This window comes from Callithrix jacchus, chromosome X, assembly GCF_049354715.1.
Source record: "Callithrix jacchus isolate 240 chromosome X, calJac240_pri, whole genome shotgun sequence".
NCBI lineage: Eukaryota > Metazoa > Chordata > Mammalia > Primates > Cebidae > Callithrix > Callithrix jacchus.
The window spans coordinates 136,593,568-136,610,579 of NC_133524.1; the positions used below are offsets into that span (position 1 = coordinate 136,593,568).

At 36.4% G+C, this 17,012-nt stretch overlaps 1 protein-coding gene across 21 annotated transcripts in view; it reads right to left on the reverse strand.

The window, feature by feature from the left end:
- Window positions 1-17,012, reverse strand: part of ATP11C (ATPase phospholipid transporting 11C (ATP11C blood group)) — a 212,635-nt gene that overhangs the window by 91,365 nt on the left and 104,258 nt on the right. For all 21 annotated transcript variants that reach the window (XR_013531488.1, XR_013531489.1, XR_013531486.1 and 18 more), the window contains 4 exons: window positions 12,914-13,033; window positions 6,317-6,406; window positions 3,848-3,928; window positions 1,412-1,519 (listed from right to left, as the gene is read on the reverse strand). Coding sequence is in view for 18 of the 21 variants with exons in the window: in XM_035289151.3 (XP_035145042.1) it covers window positions 1,412-1,519; window positions 3,848-3,928; window positions 6,317-6,406; window positions 12,914-13,033 (399 nt within the window). In the remaining 3 variants the exon portion in view is untranslated. The remainder of the gene's footprint in view (window positions 1-1,411; window positions 1,520-3,847; window positions 3,929-6,316; window positions 6,407-12,913; window positions 13,034-17,012) is intronic.

A 17,012-nucleotide genomic window follows, 5' to 3' on the forward strand; every position in this document is an offset into this window, starting at 1 on the left:
GCCTGGGGAGAAATGCCAAATGTGGGTGAAGGGGAGAAGAAAAGCAAAGCACACTGCCATGTATGTACCTACGCAACTGTCTTGCATGCTCTGCTCATGTACCCCAAAACCTATAATCCAATAAAAAATTAAAAAAAAAAAAAAAAAAAAAAAGAAAAAATAGAGCTACAACAAAAAAAAAAAAACAAAAAAACAACAAAAAAAAAAAATCTGGAGACAACAGATGCTGGAGATGATGTGGAGAAAAAGGAACACTTTTACACTGTTGGTGGGAGTGTAAATTAGTCCAACCATTGTGGAAGACAGTGTGGCGATTCCTCAATGCCTTAGAAATAGAAATTCCATTTGACCCAGCAGTCCCATTACTGGGTATATACCCAAAGGACTATAAATCATTCTACTATAAGGACACATACACATGAATGTTTATTGCAGCACTGTTTACAATAGCAAATACCTGGAATCAACCCAAATGCCCATTGATGATAGACTGGATTGGGAAAATGTGGCACACATACACCATGGAATATTATGCACCCATCAGAAATGATGAGTTCGTGTCGTTTGTAGGGACATGGATGAATCTGGAGAACATCATTCTCAGCAAACTGACACAAGAACAGAAAATGAAACACCGCATATTCTCACTCATAGGCGGGTGATCAAAAATGAGAACACATAGATACAGAGAGAGGAGTACTAAACACTGGGGTCTATTGGGGGGAAAGGGGAAGGCCAGTGGGAGGGGGAGGTGGGGAGGGATAGCCTGGGGAGAAACGCCAAATGTGGGTGAAGGGGTGCAAGCAAACAGAACACACTGCCATGTGTGTACCTATGCAACTGTATTGCATGCTCTGCACATGTACCCCAAAACCTAAAATGCAATAAAAAAAAAAGTATATATAACCAAGCAATTTTCCTCTTAGGTTTATACCCCAAAGAATTAAAAACATGTTCAAACAAAAACTGTAATTCAATGTTCATGTCAATTCATAGCAGCCAAAAGGTAGAAACAACCCAAATGTCCATCAGCTGATGAATAAACAAAATGAAATATTATTCAGCCACCAAAAGGAATGAAATACTGATATACACTGTAATACAGATGAACCTAAGCAGCAAGATGAAAAAGCCACATAGTATATAATTGCATTTACATAAGACATTCAAAATACATATACCCATAGGGACAGAAAGAAGGTTAGTATTGCTAGGGCCTGGGAGGAGGAAGAAATATAGAGTAACTGCTTATGGGTATAGGGTTTCCTTTTTGGATGATGAAAATGTTCTGGAACTAGATAGAGTTAATGGTTGCACAACATTATGAAGTACTAAATGACACTAAATTATACACTTTAAAATGGTGCATTTTTACCATTTAAAAAAAAAGGAGTGGACTAAGAAAAAATACCTTGATTTTTTCACTTTCCTTTCTCACTCGCTTTGCATTTTCAATAATGTAAACAGTGCTTTTGTTGACTTCATTGTCAGCTCTGTGTCTCAGCCAATCCTCATATCCCTGAAAGATAAAAATAACTATATAATAGAGTTCAGATACTGAATAAAGTTAATAAATTTCTGTATACTCCCCTGAGTCAACAGCATGTATTTATATTTATAGCATTAATTTAAACTTAGCCTGTTAAAGACACAATGCTGTATATTTTAATAGCAAATCTGAGATATACTTTCAAAATACCCCTTAGGTAAATAGCTTTTTTAAATCTACTTCAGATGAAAAGTCCAAAGTAAAACAAGCCATTAGATCTTTCTATGATTACTTTTAACTGTAGTTAAAAGTAAAATACAGTGTTGTTTTCTCCATTCTTTAGATAAACATTAATGAAAACACGAGCATTAGGGACTTACTATTTTGTATTTGTGAAAGACTATGATTGATTCTAATTGTAGTCTTTTTCAAGTCAATGTTAATTCTCTCTACTTTTTAATTTTGAAAAAAGATTGTCCTGGGTTTGTATTTTCTCATAGCCATAATCACTTACACATAATCTTTTGTACATGCTGTAGTAGACTGTTCGAGTAATCATCTCCAAGGGAGTATTTTAATTGTTTCTCACCCACAAAGAATAGAAAAGGCAAGCTAGGATTGTTTTGGCAGAGAAGCTATAAGTTTTAGAGATCAACAGCTAAACTTTTCAACGAACTTAGTGATAAAAAAAAATACAAATTGGTATCAATTTTTACATTTGATCTTAGCCAAAAGGCCGAGAAGCTATAGGTATCCATTTTTTAGAGTTAAAAGTAATCAAAGAAAGATCTAATGGCTCATTTTACTTTGGACCGTTCATCTCAAGTAGATTTAAGCCAGAAGATCTAAAGAAGGAGGATGTTCATTTGTTTGAGCATGACCTCTCATTTTTTATATACCTTTGCCTTGTTCATTGTAATGATGTCTGTACCTTTTAAAATACAACTGTTTGAAAAATCTCTTCATTGCCTCCCCCGACTTTTTTCCCCTCAGGTGCTATATCTATTCTTCTTCTGTCCTCTTTATGACAATACTAGGCTATCACTTTATAGGGTACATTCTGTGATGCTGGTAAAGAAATAAAGGCCCTAACATGAACCAGTATTGGGAGTAGAATGAATCAGTTAAAAAGCCTTTGAAAACCACACATGCTATTCTTGGAACCAGCAATTTTATGATGTTAAAGAAAATAATCCTACCAGCCTAAGGGAAAGAACATTCCAAAAGTCTTTATTTTGCAACTGAACACTTGATAAAATACTCTTATAGTTCCTGATAGGCAAGATATAACACCAGATAACCCCAAGAGGAAAGGTAATCTTGTTCCCAGTACTGCTAAGACCTTTTTTTTTTGCAAGCTTCTTTGGTATCCTTTTTAAAAGCACTTTGTTAAGTATCATCTAAAAGTATGTTTGTAAATAGATCCTGTGGACTGATACAACACATGATTAACACTGTTAACCTACCCTTTCACCTCCAGTTTTATGTTTCTATTTTTCATCTGGAATTTTTCAAACATACTAGCATACAAAATGTTCAAAATACTTCAAAGACATCCGTATCACAATCTGTGGCGTTCTATCAGCTCTGACCAAAAAAAAACCAAAAAACCAGGAAATGTCCCCTCTATCTACTTACCCCCTGCAGCAGTATCAGGAAAAAAACAATAAAACTATTCTTTGAGTTCTCTGCTATAGGCAAAAACAATTTTAAAAATCCACAAAAATGGGAGTTTTTCACATAGACATACCACACTGAAACAATTAATGTGCATTAAAAATCTACCTCCTATTTCCCGACTGGGCTATACCTTTTACCTGCTTTCTTTTACGTTTACACCCCCTCACACAGATATTGAAGAGGAAACAAGGAAATATTAAGGATGTGCTTTATTATCATTTTAATAGGTTAACAAATATCAAACAAGTAACACATATCAAATAAATCCAGACAGGCATGGTGGCTCACACCTGTAATCCCAGCACTTTGGGAGGCCGAGTTGGGCAGATCACCTGAGGTCAGGAGTTCAAGACCAGCCTGACCAATATGGTGAAACCCTGTCTCTACTAAAACTACAAAAATTAGCTGGGCGTGGTGGCAGCTACTCGGGAGGCTGAGGCAGGAGAATTTCTTGAACCAAGGAGGCGGAGGATGCAGTGAACCGAGATCACATCACTGCACTCCAGCCTGGGCAACAGAGTGAGACCCTGTCTCAAAAAATAATAATAAATAATAAAATAAAAGTAAATCCATAGAAGATAATGCCCACTGTATATAAATATGAAAAAGGGCCTTTGACAATGAAATTCCAACAAGCCTGGACTGAAATGCAATTGCAAGTATAAGTAAGAAATTTACCTGCTTGATGGCTGTAACAGTTATAACAAAGAAAAGTGGAAGTCCACTGGTAACTGGGCTAGTTGGTGTGTCTACTGTGACCTAGGTAAAGAAATTAAATTGAAAGTAAAATGAAAATTAGTTATTAACTCATATGCAGCATTTTACATGCTGCAAACCTTTCAAACAGAAACATAGACGAAACACATTCCAGTAGTAGGGTAAATATTAATTTTCATTAAAACAAGAGCAAACCAAAAATGACAGTTTAACAAATAGTCCGAAATTCAAGCATAGTTTTTATCCCAGCTCAGATTAACCCCTTTATTGAAATATATCCATTCACTTACCACCTATTTGGTAAGTACCATTCTGTCAGCCCTTGTGCTATTATTAGCCAAGCTCTAGATACACTGCTTTAAAGAAGATGAAGACAAGTCCCTGCCTTCATGTAGCTGGCAGCTTATAGGAAAAATCAGATAGTAAAACAAGTATGTAGATGCTGAGGTCTGAAGGGTAAAAAGAAGTTAACTAAATGAAAGATAGTTTTCTAGGCGCAGTGAACAGTATATGCAGGTCTTCGGGAAATAAAGGAAGTCAGTGCCAAGAGGGAGTGTGGTGTGAGATGGGGCTGGAGAGGGAGGCAGGAGCCAGTCTGTGCAGGGCCCTCTAGGCCAAAGAAAGCTGTTCATTCTTTATCCCACAAATAACAGGAAATCCTTGAAAGTTTTAAACAAGGAAAAGTCACATGAACAGAACTGCACTTTGAAAAGATCATTCTCACTCCTCTGTGGAAAATGAATTAGAAGTGAAAAAAAGTGAAGGCAGGGTCATTTAGGAGGCTATTTCTGTAATCTAGGTGAAGATGATGGCTTGGACTAGAGTGTTAGCAGACATGGAAAGAAGTTCTATAAATATTTGGCAGGCAAAAATGGCAGGAGTTAGAGGGTAAGTGCTTATTAAAGATGTCTCCCAAGTATCAGGTTACCATGCCTTAGGTGGATGTTGTCATCATTCACTGAGACGGAAAATACTGAACGAGAACTAGATTTAAGGGAAGATGGTCATGAATACAATCTGCCCTCACAACTTATTGACTCTCATCTCTAACCCTCCATCAGGCCTGCCCCTGCCATACACGTGTGTACGTGTGTTGTAGATACAACATATACATCCATGTAAGGCTTCTACATGCTTCTATCACTTTAGGCAATCTCTTCCCTGTCCCCGAAATACCAGTTCAGCATTCTCCACCAGGTAAACTGCTTCTAATCCTTCAAGGCTCCATTAAGATACCATCTATTTTCTGAAGACTTCTCAAATTCCTCTTGGGGAGAAAAAAATGATAACTTATACTGTATACCCAAAGCATTTTGTTCATGCTTCTTGAATGGCTTTAAGTTAAGTGAATACATAACTGTTATGTGACTGGTCTTCTTAGCTATAGCATAAATTCCTTAAGGGTAGAAAAGCTGTATCTTGATCTTCATTGTACCTGCTACCATTTTTGTTGTCTGTCCTACTGCATAGCACACAGTAAGTGGGTGAGTAGCATACATTTGCTGAATTGAAATGAAATTCACTGCCCACCAAGTAGAATGATTCTTGCAAGCAGAATCCTCGAGGTAGTTTATTCTATGTTCGTAAGACATCTGACCATGGATCCAGAGGAGGTCCTTTTCAAATCTTCCATCATTCATGATTAAAATAGGCTCTTGCCCATATTATATCCAGATAGATTTTAAGTAGCAAGGCTAAATTCAATTATAGCACCATTTACTAAAATGCTTAAAGTGAGTAAACAGAAGCACTTAACATCAACAAGGCATTTAAGCAATTTCATTGGGATTTTTCTGCTTCATTTAAAAAATGAAATGAGAAAAAAAGTACCTTTAATGTAAAATTTTCAGGGGCAATTATAGCGAGGAAAAGATTCTAATAGCTTACAGATTCAAAGATGGAAGATGCAATTTAAACTGTCTAAAATTTAAAATGCAAAACAGTAGAAAGAATACAGAGAAGCAGATTAATCTACTAGGCTCTCACCCTTAAAGTGAGTAAATGAATGAGGGAGAGCAAAAATGGTAATCAGGAAGATGAGTGAGAAGTTTCCAATTAGGCTGAAACTGGTATGTAACAAAATAAAACTATTAGTTTGAACTATTTTCAATTTTGATATATTCCATTTCATTTAATGGTACACAATACACATTGTCCTAGGAAGAGCAAAGATATGAAACCCATGAAAGTTTCAAAGAAAATAATGAAATAAATTCTCAACAGGTTTTCTAGCAAAAATGCCACTTTAGAAATCCATAAAATGATCACCTTTAAATGGTATGTTTCTTTCTACTTTTTTAAGAGGTCATATTATAATAAGCTCTGGAATGTCTTTTTTTATTACATGGCATTTTAAGGTTAGAAATAGACTGAAAATTTGTTTGAAGCAATCAAGTTTCAACGTTAAGTGGCTGTTTAAGGAGCTCTTACCTGTACAAGGAAAATTATAAGAAAATAAAAATTTGCAATTCTTCTAAACTGTTCAAACAGATTCTTTGGGAGAAAATTCCAAAGTGTATACTGTAAGGGAGGAAGAAAAAATAACACTGTTATGAAGGAAACTTGAAAAACCTTAATAGTAATGACTGATCACGGGTCCACATTATCATACAAAGTGATATTTAGTATGTCCAACTCATTGAAATCCAAACCTCACACATACGCATAAGCATATATTTAGAGACACAGTATATAAAAACCTTTTTCAGAACTAATGTTTTCATTCTAAGCATTACAATAGTCATCTAGTCTCATACCTTTGCTTTCTCTGACCCGATCCAAATTAGGTTCCTTGTTATGTATTCTCATGTCATCCTATATATACTTACTTAATAACACTCATTATAGTGAATTATATATGTGTACATTTTAAATTAAGGTTTCTCTCTCAATAAGCACTGAGTTCTATAGGGGCAGGTTATTCACCTGTATTGTTTACATTTTTCCCAACACTTAAAACAGTGCCTGGTACAAGGTAGACACTAAATTATTTGAATGGCCAGGCACAGTGACTCACGCCTGTAATCCCAGCACTTTGGGAGGCCGAGGCAGGTAGATCACCTGAGGTCAGGCATTCGAGACCAGTGTGGCCAACATGGCAAAACCCTGTCTCTACTAAAAATACAAAATTTAGCCAGGTGTGGTAGCACACACCTGTAAATCTCAGCTACTCGGGCAGGTGAGATAGGAGAATCACTTGAAACTGGGAGGCAGAGGCTGCAGTGAGCTGAGATCTCGCCACTGCACTCCAGCCCAGGCAACAGAGTGAGAGCCAGACTCCATCTCAAAAAAAAAAAAAAAAAAAAATGCCTCGGCAACATGGTAAAACCTCATCTCTACTAAAAATACAAAACTTAGCCAGGCATGGTGGTGCATGCCTGTAGTCCCAGCTACTCAAGAGGCTGAGGCACAAAAATCACTTGAACCCAGGAGCAGGAGGCAGAGGCTGCAGTGAGTGAAGATCACATCACTGCACTCCAGCCTGGACTACAGAGCAAGATTCTGTCACCAGACAAACAAACAAATAAAACAAACAAAATAAAATAAAAATTAATTAATTGGAGGAATGAATGGACACATTAATCCTGGCTCAGCTAACCTCTGGAGTCTTGATGATTATAACAGATACCCCTATGAATCACTCTGTCCTTGTGAGTACCTATAATTTCCATGACAGCTAGGAAGGTGTATATACAACCCTGGGCCATGGAGGGCTTTCATTTTAATCAATAACACACCACTCTGGGCTGGGCTTTGGTAATTGGCAATAGGTAAAAGTTTCATACTAAATTGCACATGGTCAGAAGAAGAGAACTCAGGCCAACTGTCAAACCATACGTATTTTGTAACTGATACCTTAAGCTCAAGGACTGAATCACTTAAAAGTGACCAGAAAAAGTTGAATTTTTGAGATGACCTAGTAAGACCAGAAACTAGAAAGAAATGTTTCTTTACCAAAAAGGCTAAATTTACAGTTGAGTGATCTTCATCCCAATTATGTGCATAATATATGAGAATATATCCTTTAATACGGTGACTGAAAAGCCAAGTCATATTGCTCGACATAATATATGGGAATTTACTAACCTTTCAGTTTAAAAAGGCTTATGGGCTCAAAATTTAGGGAATCCTGAGAGAAAAAAGACAAAAGGAAGCAAATACATTCAGTAGAACAGCTGCATTACAACCAATAACCAACTTAGAAAAGAAAAGGTTCTACCCTGCAGTCCAAGAAGTGCCTTAGGGAAAATAATTTTAAAATAAATGCAGAATTGTGCATGGGTATGCATCACTGAGGAGAATAAAGTCCACATTTTTCATGAGATTCCCAAGGTAGCTTGTGACCAAAAATAGAAACCATTCAAAACCACTGATCCAGTCACTTTGAAGCTGACACAGGGCAGACCAGCATTTTTAACTGTGCCAGTTACTTAAAATCAGCTTCTAAAACAATAAGGTAAACTCCAACAACAGGCTAATGACTGAGCTTCTGGTATGTTACCCTTGTGTTCCCAAATTAAAATGTTTTTAATTATTCAAATAAGCGTTAAAGACAGTGTCATCTGTGAAAGGTGACATAAACACATCAAAAAGGAATACTTTTTGTTGTTGTCGTTTTTAAGTTCCAACTATCAGTTTACCACTGTCTTATTAAATGAACTGCTCTAATTATTCCCTTCATAGGAAATGACTGCCCTCTTCTCTCCTTCATCAGGTCATGAGCTATTAAGAGATCAGGGAGCATGTCACATGTCTCCTTACCACAGGTGCCTAGAACAATAGGTAGAACCATAGCTTAGCACATAGAAAGTATATAAGAAATCTTTATTCAAACTTGTGCCCTAACCATTTACTCTACTGGTTTAACTAAAAGGTAAACTTAGTTTCTATCACATCTTTTTTATTACAACACAAATGTAATATTTTATTGCAGACCAAGAAAAGTCTACTTTTTAGAATTGTCTAACTGAAAGTAAAATTTAGGTCAGCCATATACATCAAGTTATTCAATTAACTTGTTTATCTAAAAAGTAGACTCTCCCGCTGGGTCAGTTGCTACAAACCAAAAACAATGTTATCTCAAGCATGACCTCCAGGGCAAAAAAAAAAAAAAAAGTTAAAATAACAAAAAGAAAATGTGTATAACAGTTTTTTAGACACAATGATGAGAATTCAGTTTTTGTTACAAGTTAGTTCTTACTTGGAGATGTCATTAAATATTATCTATCTGTCTATTTATTTACTGAGACAGAGTGTCACGGGCTGTCACCCAGGCTGGAGTGCAGTGATGCATTTCCAGCTCACTGCAGCCCCTGCCTCCTAGGCTCAAGCAATCCTCTCACCTCAGCCTCCTGGGTTACTGGGACTACAAGCACACGCCACCATCCCTGGCTAATTTTTTTATTTTTTGTAGATATGGGCTCTCCCTGAGAGTGAACCATTTCCCAGGCTGATCTTGAACTTCATCTGCCTCAGTTTCCCAAAGTGCTGGGATTACAGGTGTGAGCCACCACACCCAGCCTCTTTTATACTATCATTAAGTGCAACTATAAACTTTAAAAGTAGCCCAAACATTTAGAACATGTTTAAAACTATTTCTACAGAAAACACCAGCTTTGGACTGGGCACTGAGGCTGGTGGATCACCTGAGGTTAGGAGTTGGAGACCAGCCTAGCCAACATGGCAAAACCCCCGTCTCCATTAAAAATACAAAAAATTAGCCAGGCATGGTGGTGGGCACCTGTAATCCCAGCTATTGGGAGGCTAAAGCAGGAGAATTGCTTGAACCAGGAGGTAGAGGTTGCAGTGAGCTGAGATCGTGCCACTGCATTCCAGCCTGGGTGACAGAGAAGACTATCTGGAAAGAAAGAAAGGAAAGAAGGGAGGGAGGGGAGGGGACAGGAGGGGAGGGGGTAATGCCAGAGAAGACTCTATCTGGAAAGAAAGAAAGTAAAGAAGGGAGGGGAGGGGAGGGGACAGGAGGGGAGAGGGTAACGCCAGCTTTCCCAGTACACACAATGCATTCTATATCTGGTTTGTAGTGGATTAAATAATCTGTACACAAATGTGGTCACTAAAGATGAAATTATGTGAAAAAGTTTTGGGTCACTGGCTCAAGTATATGCCATCTAATTTGAGACCAAAATCTTATAAACTTAACTAAGCAAATTTCCCAAAGGAGGAAAGTAGAAGAGAATCTCAGCTTTGAGAGTCAATTATTTCATTTAAGCAAAAGGAGGCCTTAGAACTTTACTTGTTTTTATCAGTTCTGTTTTACCCAAGATTTCCAATTTATCATTAAAAATGCTGATGATTTAGCATTAAAAATGCTGATGAGGAACCTAAGACTACAAATAACTTTTTCTAATGTGTATGAATAGCAGCAAAAAATAAAAAGAAAAAGATAAAAATAAAGTAGTAGATATTTAAAGTAATAATAAAGTTAGCAGTTTAGGAGGAGGTCAAGGCAAGTGGATCACCTGAGGTCAGGAGTTTGAGACTAGCCTGGTCAATACAGTAAAACCCCATCTCTACTAAAAATGCAAAAAATTAGCTGGGTGTGGTGGTGGGCACCCATAATCCCAGCTACTCGGGAGGCTGAGGTAGAAGAATTGCTTGAACCTGGGACGCAGTGGCTCATGCCTGTAATCCCAACACTTTGGGAGGTTGAAGCAGGGGGATTACTTGAGGTCAGGAGTTCATGACCAACCTGGCCAAGATGGTGAAACCCCATCTCTACTAAAAGTACAAAAAAAATTTTTAATTTTTTTTTAATTTTTAAAGAATAAAAACACACAACAGACAAACATGATGGAAACTAAAGATCCTAAAATTCACAGCAGAGTACAATCAATATTCCTTTTGCTAAAAAAGGGAATTTCCAAGTTTTGCACCAGCTACAAAATTCTGGTGATTTCCAAAGTCCCTGCAGAGCACATTAAAGTTGTGAGGCTGTAGAGGACAAGTTTTTGTAAAGAAAGTATTTGTGATCCCAGGAGAAAAAAAAAAGAGCACTAATTTTATAAGCAAATAAAATTTAAAGTAGGTCAAAATGTTTGTCTTCAGTATTCCGGGCCTTAACAACACTTATAAAATGACACATTACTGATGGTATTTGTAAACAAAAGAAGCATTCAATTAAGATAGTTATTTTTATGATTGAAGGGTGGAGAAAGAAAATCAACACTTGCTACAAAGTTGGAAGGCAGCTAACATATTCTATAAAAACAGTATATTTTGAAAAAATAATCTTTAAAAAAATTCTGATATAAATACAACAGCCAAGACAATGTGAGGAAGAAAAAGTCAAATTATAAAATTGTTGGTCTTTACAGAGTAGACCTGAAGGCCTCCATTTAGAAGTATCCCACACATTCAAAACACATGAACCTGAGGAAATCAATAGTACTACTCGGCATGGTAATAATAATCACAGAAACACAAATAACAAAAGCAGCTACCATTTGAGTTGTCGCCCCATGCCAGGCACAATGCAAGAGGAGAGAAAAAAGATGAGGAAGGAACCTAAACAGCACAACAATGTAAAAAGGGCTCTTTATTCAGAGCAACTAGACCTTATAAAGTTTTACTACTGGTTTTATTACTAACTCTGCTTGGTGACCATGTCACTATATTTCTCTGGCTTTGGTTTCTCCATCTGTAAAGTCAATAAATTGAACAAGATAACCTCTTAAGACCTTTCAGCTCTGTTAAGTCCACAATTCTGAATCAAAGGACTACTACTGACCATTTAATTGGCTACAAGGTGAGTCAAAATTTCCAGTAAAATATCTTTTCACTATTTTAGGCACAAATATGTAAACCTCTGGCTGAGAATAAAATTTCTGCCACAATGTATAAGATTAACAGGAAATAGACATTTTTATCCAAAATAAAAAGTTCTATAGGCCAACAGATCTGCCCATTAGGCAGGCAACAAAATCTTCACCTGTCCTGACCATACTTTACATGTTAATCTCCTGGCTAACATAATCACTACTGTATCACCACCCAAATGAGAAATTAAATGCATATTTGAAAAACAAAATGTCATATATTTTTAAGGAAGGGCCTAATTTTGTGTTTGAGGTTCTAAGTGATTACAAGTGTACAGTGAACCAAATGTCACCAACATTTATCTCTGTCTTGCCAGGGCACATGAGGAAGTGAGGAATATCTTAAGATCTATTCCATTGTACAAGAGATGGCAGTAGGCTAACCTAGCACCTAACCTGGTCAGCCAGAGGTAAAGATTAGCTAAATAACACCTGTAGAATGATGACTACTGGGTACTGGGAGCTATAAGAAGGGGTTTCACACATAGAGTATTAGCCCCATTTCACCAATGTGGACATTTAGACTCAGGGCGATTAATTTGGCCAAGATGACACAACTAGTACATGGTTGGGCAAGGATTTAAATACAGGTGTTCAGACTTCCAGGCCAATGCTCTTAGTCCTACACTATACTGAAGTAAGATGTATTCAAACAGTGACACAGCTGCAGTGATTTAACTCTTAACAGATCACAGGTGAAGGAGTGTACTGCGCAGCATGCACCCTTTGGGACATAAGACTGTATTTATACTTGAGAAGTGGGATGGGAGGTGGAGAGGTTGGCAGGGATATTAGAAAGAGATGCAAATAGTCATTCCAGGACAGCTCTCTCCAAAAGAATGCAAATCATTTATATCCTAGATCAGCCATTCAAGGGTAATTCAGGAAGCTTTGCACAAGTAAATAATTTCTATTTTTAGCACACTTTAAGGTTTAATGTAATACACATAATCAACAAGCACTGTGAATCATAATGGAAGGCAAGTGAATGATCTTTCACCTATAACAAGCAAAGTGATTTTTTAAAATAAACTTTCAGAGGAATACTTAACATAGCTGGTATATGATCTGTATAAGTGCACATACATGTACATATATATAAATGCATCAGTGTCCTCAGAAGCATAAATTAGAATAAATGCATTATCTGATTCACTATATGAACATCTATTGAGTTAAAACAAAAACTTACCTTAGATGAAACTATTCTATTATCACAAAATCTTTGTGCAATGTAAGCTTCTGTTTCTGAAACTGGATGATTGCCAACAAATACTGTGCGTGTACCAACTCGTTTCTCTTCTCCAGCACACTGACCAAGAGAAAAGGAAAAACAATCAGTTTTTCATCACATTTCTTCACACTTCTACCAAGCCCAGGATTCTTGTCTAAGCATGTTGGGCTATAATCTGGGGAGAAAGTAGTAGGGATAGGAGAAAATCTTGTTAGGAAATTCAAAATCCACTAAGCTCTTACTTGCTGACATAGTAAAGATTACCAAAAGTGTTGCTTGAACCAACTGTTCTGAGGTCAATGGTGCAATTCTAAAATGATTAAAGAAAGTATCCTAGAGAAACAATATTTTTACTGCCAATCATTTTTCTTTCATCCACAGCTCAAATGAATCTTAATCATAACCTTCACTAGCAACACAGTAACTTAAGAAAGAAAGAACTGGGAATATTTCATTCATTATGCAACTACTGAGGACAACCTTGCCAACTACCTTACTAGAGAACAGAAAGAACAATGCAGATTACTTCTAAACACAAAATTATTGTGTATAAGTGTACAGGTCAGAAATAGAATGGCTGCCACTAATGAAGAAATGATCAACTTTTTGTACAAGGCAACTGTAATTATTTGGCTTTATAGGATAGAGTGTATTTTGCAATCTCTCAGAACCTTATTGTTGTAAAGTCCCATTTTACACAATATATTTCTCATGCCCCTTTTACATTTTTAATAAGTAGACTCACTGAATCTAAAAGTTTCAAGATTGGGCTCCATTTTATCCCACTCTTTAATTTTGCTGAGGCCTCACTCTCTTTGCTTAAATCAGGATAATACCCTTTTCTTATATAAATTTGAGAGTCTCCTTTTATGGTACTATATTACCATATCTGAGACTTACCTCATATTTAAGTCACAGGATGTATGATAGAAACCAATATCCATTTGTATATTCTCATTATTTTTTAGAAATATAATTCCCCAACCTAAAATGTTTTAATATATGTAGTCACAAAGATCTTCCTTCCTTTCAGTGATCTATTTAAAGGTCAAAGATGAAATCCCACCCTCAAAGTAATCATTTTAAGCAAGACTACTAAGAACTTGTAGTCTTCCAATTATCTACAATGTCTGAATGTATTCCAGTCTGAATTTGTGCATCTTAGGTAGACAGTATATATAAAATAATTTCTTCATTTTAAAAAATAAAGACCACCCCAAAGTACAGACAAAACCTCCTTGCCTTACATTTTCATTTAAGCTTATGATATTGCCTTCAAAATTTGTAGAGAATCATGCAAAAAGTAACTGGGACAAACTGAAATAGGAGAGAGATTCAGGCTGTATGTAACTCTGGAAAGCTACCCTGGCATGTGCTAAGGGAATCTGCGGGATCCCTGGAGACCTGGAAAAAGTCAGTAAGTATCTATGCTGGATAGCTTAGTTATTTATCTGCCTGCCCAAAGACAAGGCATTAGAACAACTGATTGTCCAAGGTCCTCTGCATACTAAGAGTAAATGATTCATAGGTAAATTTTCACACAGTTCCTAGAAACAAGTAAACAGTATGTTCACCAAGTGATAGCTGTGATTTAGTGACTTACTTCTCTGTTTGCAATTGTAATACACAGGTTCTGACACAGCTTACTGGTAAGAACACCAAATTTTCCATAATATCCATTTTATAAACCTTAAAGTGAAAGCATATGCACATGCCAGATGTATGGTTTATTTGGCTTCGCCCCGGCTCCCACCTTCTGTTGCAGGTTAAGGCCTCTCTGTGGTCTCCAAAACAGATCTGACTCTTATATCATACCAATTTGAATTACAGAAAATGTCAAGTCTACATATACATTGTAATTTGCAACCTTTAATTTAATATTCATATGGCTGTTTAGTTTTTCACATAAGCAAGAAGTGGCTGTAGAGTAAATGAGGCAGAGTTACCTTTTATACAAGTTCTTAGTTAATTCTACAAGTTGAAAGGGAGAAGAGGCAAAGGAGTTAGAGAATCAGTGAAGTAGGATATGTCATGTGATGCCATTATGGATTATTCCCCTGAATTACAGCAACCACTGATTAACTTAGAAATGGATTAGTGCTTTCCCAATTCTGAATTGTCTTCTATAGTCTGTGCCAAAGAACAAAAGGAAAAGGCACGGCACAATTTTTTAAGCACACTGATATTTTTATGAATTCCCTACATTTGAATGATATTTCCAGTTTCACTAAGAGCTTTCCTCATATATTATCTCTCTAATCTTTTCTGAATAAGGCATAGGTGACCTCTACCTCCATTAAATTGGAGAAAATGGATTGAAATTACTATGCAGGTTTAGGGTTATGTGTGTGCGGATCCTGGCAGTGACTGTTGTTAGATGATGAAACGGAAGCCTGAAAGAAGCTGCAGAATGCCCACTTTTGAGCATTTTCCAAAATTACCCAAACAGGTTTGGGTTGAAAAGTGCCTGAGGACTGGGGGTAGGGGAGTATGAAGTAGGTGACTTTTCCATGCCTGTTTCACCCTAAAAGCTTATGAACCTGCAATATCTGGTGGAATTTCCTGCAACTGTATAATAATATTTGGTTCACATTAAAAAAAAAGCAATGCTGAACTCGTGTAAATATACCGTTAACTGTCCACCTGCTGCCAATATAGAGTGTTAAAACAGTGCTGTTATTTCCTTTGATTTTGAGTAATGTAGATGTCTTTGCCAAAGCAGAGAAACGCTAAGTAGAAATCATTTTAAAAATTCCCATTTGGATGGCACGCAGTGTAGTCTGGAGTGGGAGTGTGTGATTCCTGCCACCTCGTAATGAGTTGCAATTCATTAGGAGTCCATCCTGTTCTGAACTGCTTCCCATTCAATTGTCCTTGAGAACAGCATTTCTTAAAACTTGGAATATGCTGGTACTTATTCTATTTTAATGAGACATCACACTACATGATAAAGTATGGCAAATATTAAAAAGTATGTTTACATTATAAATTAACAGAGAAAACAATGTAAATTTCTTCCTCATGATAAAAAATCCACCTTTTGTAGTCCTAATTTATACTTCCACAGTATAAACTGAATACCGTAAAAAAATAATTTATACCCCAAAATGGCCTCTCAATAAAAAAACCTAACAGACTAATTATTTAACTAATTATTTAAAATCCTATGTCTTTGCTAGTCATAGAAAATGAAAAGCCACTGGAAACAAAATTTGTTTCCTGATTGCCTCCAGACCAGTGACTAGATAAGAACTGAAGAAAAATAGAGACCTCAATACAAGACTGTCACTATAAAAGCTAGCACAGGATCTGAAATAAAGCCTACCTCTACATCGTTTCCAGGTGCTACAAGACTTAAATTTATCAGTTAGCCATAGATTTTTGACTCTTAATCCTGATCACAAAGTGGCTTTAAACACAATACCGATGCCTGGGTATTTTATTTAATATTTAATTTTTCTGGAAGCTCCCCAGGTGACAATTCTAATTTGCAACCACAGCTGAGAATTACTGCCACAGACTCTCTCTTTCAAACAGTAATCACCCTTAAACAACATCCTATGATTTTTAGTATGCCATCCATAATCTTGCACTACTTCTTTAATTTAAATAATTTAAACAATTTCCTTTCCAAAGGTTAAGAATACAAATAAGCCTCAAATATTGTTCTGTCCAACCATTTTAAGCTACTCACAAAGATTCTCCTTCAATAATTTATTTTGCATGTGGTTAATCTCCCTTCAGTTATTGAGATCATTAATAATGAGAATTACAGGCCCTGATACAATGCAAAGCTACCTGGATTATCAGCAAATAATCTTAAAACTGATGTAATCCCTGGCAGTCACAGCATTATTTTTATTGGTCATCAAACTGCTTTCTGAAAGTTACTACAGCAAATAAAAGTATTTTCTCAAAAATGAACAACAAAAATCCTTATTAAAATCTGAAGACTTGGCAATGATTTAAAACGGTTCTCCACACTCCAGCCCAAAGCTATTTTCTTCTCTGAAGCAGGAATATTTTTGAACAGCATAATGTCTTAAAAAGGCCAAAT